We start from the raw sequence: 6,000 nt of genomic DNA on the forward strand, positions 1-6,000 counted from the left end.
CGTCCCGTTCGCCCGTACGAAACGCCCCCCGCGTTCGTGGGAACCTCGAAATAATTATTACGAAGAAAAAAGAATCTCATCTCGGGTTGCAGCCTTCCTTTGTTGACCGTATCATCTTTAAGGATCCAACTTCGCGAAGACGGCACCGATCGCTGTAAAAAAGAAAAATGAAGAAAAAAGGAGGCGAAGCTCGACGCCTTTGCTTTTAGTTGCTCTTTTAGCAGGTGTCTCGTTCCTCTGATCTTCGGTGTCGTATTCGCCTACGGGAAAATCGATTTCCGCATCGATTTTCTTCCTCTCAACCTTTGAAAGGTGTTTGCTTGTAGCACGAACCTCATCCGTGAACTTCATTTTACGAAGACGTCAAACATTTTTAATCACTTTTTATGGTTTCTGACAGTATTCGATAAATATATTAAAATATCAGTTTTAGATTTAGAAAAGTTAAAAGGTTTGTCAATTGTAATTTCACATTAAGCTGAATCCTGCAATAGTTGTTTGTATCCTTTTGTATCGTGTCGATGGTTCTTATAAATATTGAAGCAATGAAACATTCGAACGGATTGTTCGTAAACAGAACGACTGAAATTTTTAGATCCTACTCAAGTACCATAAATGATATGTAAAGATTAATTAATATTTTTAATATTCCAAGAACAAAATTTTTAATCATGGATAAATATAATAATTTCTGTTTGCAATGGAAAGGCTGAACGGTGCAATTTGCCGTCCCGAATATAGTTTCAAGACTCATTGTTGTTCGTCAACTTATTCTCATTCGAATGAAAGCTTATTCAAGGGAGAGTGGGGGGGGGGGGGGGGGAAAGAGCCTCAATGTGTAAGCGATCTCTTCTTCGACTCCCACGCCTATTTTAAAGGTGACCGCTAGTTTACCATAAAAATGCGAGCACTCGGCTGATCCTGGGACGAGGATCGTGGTACAGGAAGGACACAATAGGATTTCTCTGTTGTGTGCATCGGTATTGAACGATCGATCCTCTGAAAGGTAGGATTGCCTTGCTGGCAATCTGAGAAATATTGAAAGGGCTAGTGTTGTGCTCCGTGGAGAAAAAACATTCGAGGTGCTTTCGAATTTCTAACGGGTTCCCACGGAAGATTCAGCTTTTTCTACTTGCTACAGTTTTCCTTCGAGAGGAAACGTGCATCTCGTAAAGGTTTTCTCGAACGCGTTTCTAATTTATATGAATATCACACATCGTAAAGTGGCATTATTTGATCGTTTAGAAAACGATTTGTATGCAGTCGATAAAAGCGACGCAGAAGTTACGCGATAGGGAATCGCAGTGAAAAAATTCTCGCAGACTGTAACACGCGTGGCCGTAGGCTAACTACAAAATTGCTCTACACTAGCTACCGAAGTTGGTAGTCTATTATTAAGGTAACAGGTCGTATCAAGTCAATTACGTGGGCGTTACCAAGGCGTCACAGATTTCTTGAACGAGCGATCGGTATTAATGCTCGCTTGTGAAGGGTAGCCTGGGGTTACGGCTCCGATTGCTATGCTCTGAATATGTTGGAAACGACCTTTTCATCGTACCGGTTGATTTCTTGCTTTCACCGCTTGTCGATAAAACAGATCTCCCCCTCTCGACCGTGTCTTGTCGAGTTCCTGCATTACCGACTGCGTTCGAGATTCGTTTTTTACCCTGGCATCGCGTCGTATTGTACGAAAAATTTTATTGAAAGTCGGTGTACGCGTATGAAATCGAAATTAATCAATGAAAATATACTCGTAACTCGAAAAATAAATTATTAACATGCGGTTCTTTTCATTTTACAGCCAACGAGGCATTCTAAACTCGAGAAGGCCGATATTCTCGAGATGACGGTGAAGCATTTACAAGCGGTACAGCGTCAGCAATTGAGCACGGCGGTCGCTACCGATCCGGTGGTGCTAACGAAATTCCGTTCCGGATTTTCTGAATGTGCTACCGAAGTATCGCGGTACGTCAGCCACCTCGAGAACGTGGATCCTGTTGTGAAGCAACGACTGGTATCACATTTGAACAATTGCGTTAGCAATCTCCAGCAAATGGCGCCGTTCTACAGCCACTACGTGCCCTACATGCCGGAACGGCTCTATCCGGAGGTGAAGGTCGGTTTCCAGAGTGATTTCCAGAATGGCGACGAGAATAATAATAGAAGTGCCAGAATACAGATACCAAACGGTGTTCAGTTGATACCTAGCAGACTGCCGACCGGAGAGCTAGCTCTTTTGGTACCACAATCGGCTGCTATTTCGGCAAACTTTCCATTCTTTCCACCAGCACCCGAGTCTGTCCCTAGAATTGGAGAGTGCTCCGCCTTCACAACTGTTCATAGGTCACAGAGTCCTCTGTTAAGTCCATCGACATCCATCTCGAGCTATGGCGAAGAGAGTCAACAATCTGAACACTATCCTCAAGCGCACTCTCCTAATGAGCAGCAACGTCGATTCAAGATTCCCGATCAGAGTCCAGCTTCCAAGAGTTTCTCTTCATCGCCAGAGACTCAGAAGCCACAGATTAGCTCAACCAGCGACAGCAAGTCGCCAGTACCAATTTTTGCGGAACCTAAGTCAAACACGAGTTATACAAACAGAAAAGAATTTGCAGAATCTTCTGAATCGTTAAGCGGCAATGGACTGGCGTCGTACAGTTTAAGACAACCCCTTTCAGTAATTACAGACAAAACGTATAATCGTACTGATTCTATGGTGGCAAAGAAAGAGGCAATCAAGAGACGTAGATCGGATTGTCTTTTAGTAATCTCTGATAAGAAGGCCAGGTACCAAGAACCTATCAGCTCTACCATGAATTCTTCTAACAGTCCCTTAAAATCCGGGGAAGATCAGCCGGTTTCTGTGGAGGATTTGTCAAGTAGAGCGACTTGCTCGGCTAATAGAAATTCTAATCCTAATCCTATCAAATTTGTAGCGGTGGCTGGTCCTTCTGGCGTCAACGGCGATATGTGGAGGCCCTGGTGATTTAAATATAACGTGTCTCCTTATTTTCTTTTAATTGCTCTTCCTCTAAGAAACAATTTTTTTTTTTAACCGAAGTGGAGAAATTCTTTTTAAACCGAAGTACATAAAATTGACAATAATTGGTTATTATAAAGAAGTAATACACAATTGAGATGTAGCCAGGTTAGATCTCAGTTTAAAACGATTCTCGGCTATACACCATGATTATTTATATTGAAAATCGTGCCTTAGAAGAAACATAATCGTTTACTTTTCAAACATTTTAGGACATTATTGAAACTAGTTTTACCATGATTATATATAATAAGAATCACGACTGTTTAGTAACATAAGTCTTTCTTGAGTAGTTTTAGTAATTTAAAGAAATAGTATTTAAGAAGAAACGCGACGACGATTAATTAGCTGTAACGTCGACAGAATAGGAATATGCAACTTGTATCCTCGCTCACAAAGACTTTCAAGCTTTAACATATAATATATTGTACGATAAGTTTTTCATTGTGAATAGTCATGTAAATAATCGTCGATCTTATTTAATTTGTATTCTAATCTAAGAATTTAAAAAGAGTGATGTGTTTTTTCAGTTGATGTAATACTATCGTTACGAATTAAGTTAACTATCGCCAGTTTTTGTGATAAAAGCAAAGGGTGAAAAAAAAAAAAAAAAAAAAACAGGAAGAAAACAGAAACGAAACGAATTTTTTCCGTTGTTCCTCGTATCCCATGATTCACAAGAAGAGAGCGATAAAAATCGTCGCAGAGAAACGAATCTCTGCGTGATATATAAATTTCATTAAGTGTAAAGGAGAGTAAAAAGAAAAGAGGAAAGGAAAAAGAAAGAAAAATCGTCTGAGCTGATCTTTCTATCGATATGTCCCGTAGTCTCGTAAAAGGCTGAGCAATTTCCCTTGTTGAAAAAGCCGTCGGGGCCGCTTTATCCTTTTAAGAAGCGTTAAACGCGCTCCGATTCATAAACTGGAACTTATTCTTTCCTTTTTTGCCGATAAAGGAGTAAAAAGGCGCGGCGAATGAGAATTTCAACCACCTGTTACACCGCAAAACCACCCCCTTTCTCATCGGCTGAATGCTTAAACTGATTTATCGACAGACACCGTGAAATTTGTTGAATGCCCTTAGCGTTTGCTCGACGAACGAGCGCGTCTTCCCTTCTAGTCGCTGAAATTCTTAATTTCGATCGTGATTTATGGGACTAAAAGGGGAGTAGGAGGAGAAACACCGTAATTTTCTCTAGACTCTAGACCTATCGATACGTGGGTGAAGCGTCACGCTTATAGCTCGTCCATTTTGTAAAATTAAGTTGGCTGAGAATTTCTAGAGAATTTTTATCGATTACACGGTTTATGACGGTGGACTAAAGGTGAATGTATTTTGAAAAAATTTCACGCGATTTTTTTATGGCTAGGAGTTCTTCCGCGTTGGTCGAGATGGCACCACGATAGTATTCGGAACAAAAGCTGTTCGTTCGTGTCGGTGTTTTTTTAGAAAATTGCTTGACTATTAGTTAGACAACTTTCTAATTTTGCTCGTTGATAGCAGCCATGTTAATTAGAATTTATATTAATTGGTAAGTGATCTTATATTGGTGATCTTATATTTCTCTCTGCTATTGCCAATGGATAGCGTAGTAAAGTCTAGCAGCAATAACTTTAAAAGTAAATCTCTGAAGTTAATACATGCATGTAGTATGAAATATTTTAATATTGCCTACTATATCAGTTTTGTTAGGGCGACATATTGTATCCATTGCGAAATGAATAATTCTGCTTTCAACGTTTTATAGTATTCAAAATGGACGAATTGCTTAGAAGAGTATTTAAATTTATTGCAAATACAAAATCATGTTACATCACCGAGAATACTTTCTATATCGCTTATTTTTTATCTGCTCAAAAGCGGAAAAAGAAATGAAAACGAACGTTATTCTGAAAGTGTATATTTCTCCAATAAAATAAACTTACGTATTTTTTTAGTCTTTTCAGAGACGAGTTTGTTAAGGTACGAAAAAAGGTAATTACTTTTTAATTTCTGCTTTTATTTCTTTAGAAAATATTTATAAATATTCGACAAGAAATATAACATTGAAAAAATATTTTCTGTCGTCTGAAGAAAATAATATGTATACACGTAGGTAACTATTATATTTTGCGTCTTTTGGAATTGTGTTTCAATTAAATAAAAACGAAGTGTACATGCATAAAATATTTATAATAATACATGGTACGTAACTTTTACCAAAACGTATCAATTAATAACTAGAAATTAGTGTTTTCCCGATAATTTTCCGTACTATTTCCACAAATTTATATTTCAGCATCCTTCAAGATGTCAAACAGCTCGTCGTTTTCTCTACAAAACATCCTAATAGTGATTAAGACCAATACCGAAATACACTAAAATACACTAAAATAGATTATCATGACAAATATATCTTCCTGTTCATCTCACAAAACCTCGATACTCGATCACAGAAATTTCCATCTACAGTAGAACTCTATATATCTAAACTCCATTTATTGGAACGAAATTTTAGTTAACAAAACTTGTACCGATTGAATGTGCTTATCTGCATAATATATGAACTTTTATTATTCCAAAGAAAAATGACGAAAGTATGAAGAATTATTAAATTCTCATCTTACGTATGAATTGTTTGTTAAACGAGCAAGAACGTAAAACGAGAATGAGAGCATTTGCTCGCGTTTGTTTAGTATAAACAATTATCGAGCAATCTGTTCGTAAACTTATTTGTGCCGAAAGAGTTTCTTCGCGATGAATGCGAGCGAGCGATCGGCAACCGACGAAATAATGCTCGTTTATATTTTCATTTTACTAAAGAGATGGAAGAACAAGTATTCGTTTGCTTCGTCTAAACGCATTTTTTTTAAAGAATCGAACAAATATTTTTGGAGCATAACGACTTTTCGATGTTCGATAAAGACGGAAACAAGATAGTATGGAAAATTCATTTTTCGTTATGTACCAAAATTAAACTT

General features: G+C 37.9%; 1 protein-coding gene across 2 annotated transcripts in view; it reads left to right on the forward strand.

Annotated features, from left to right (window-relative positions):
• Positions 1-5,243, forward strand: part of Dpn (bHLH protein deadpan) — a 142,831-nt gene extending 137,588 nt beyond the window's left edge. For both annotated transcript variants that reach the window (XM_072011853.1, XM_072011852.1), the window contains one exon: positions 1,802-5,243. In XM_072011853.1, coding sequence (XP_071867954.1) covers positions 1,802-2,986 — 1,185 coding nt within the window. In that variant the 3' untranslated portion in view covers positions 2,987-5,243. The remainder of the gene's footprint in view (positions 1-1,801) is intronic.
• Positions 5,244-6,000: the final 757 nt, after the last annotated feature.

The sequence above is a fragment of the Bombus fervidus genome, chromosome 10 (assembly GCF_041682495.2).
Source record: "Bombus fervidus isolate BK054 chromosome 10, iyBomFerv1, whole genome shotgun sequence".
Classification (NCBI taxonomy): Eukaryota; Metazoa; Arthropoda; class Insecta; order Hymenoptera; family Apidae; genus Bombus; species Bombus fervidus.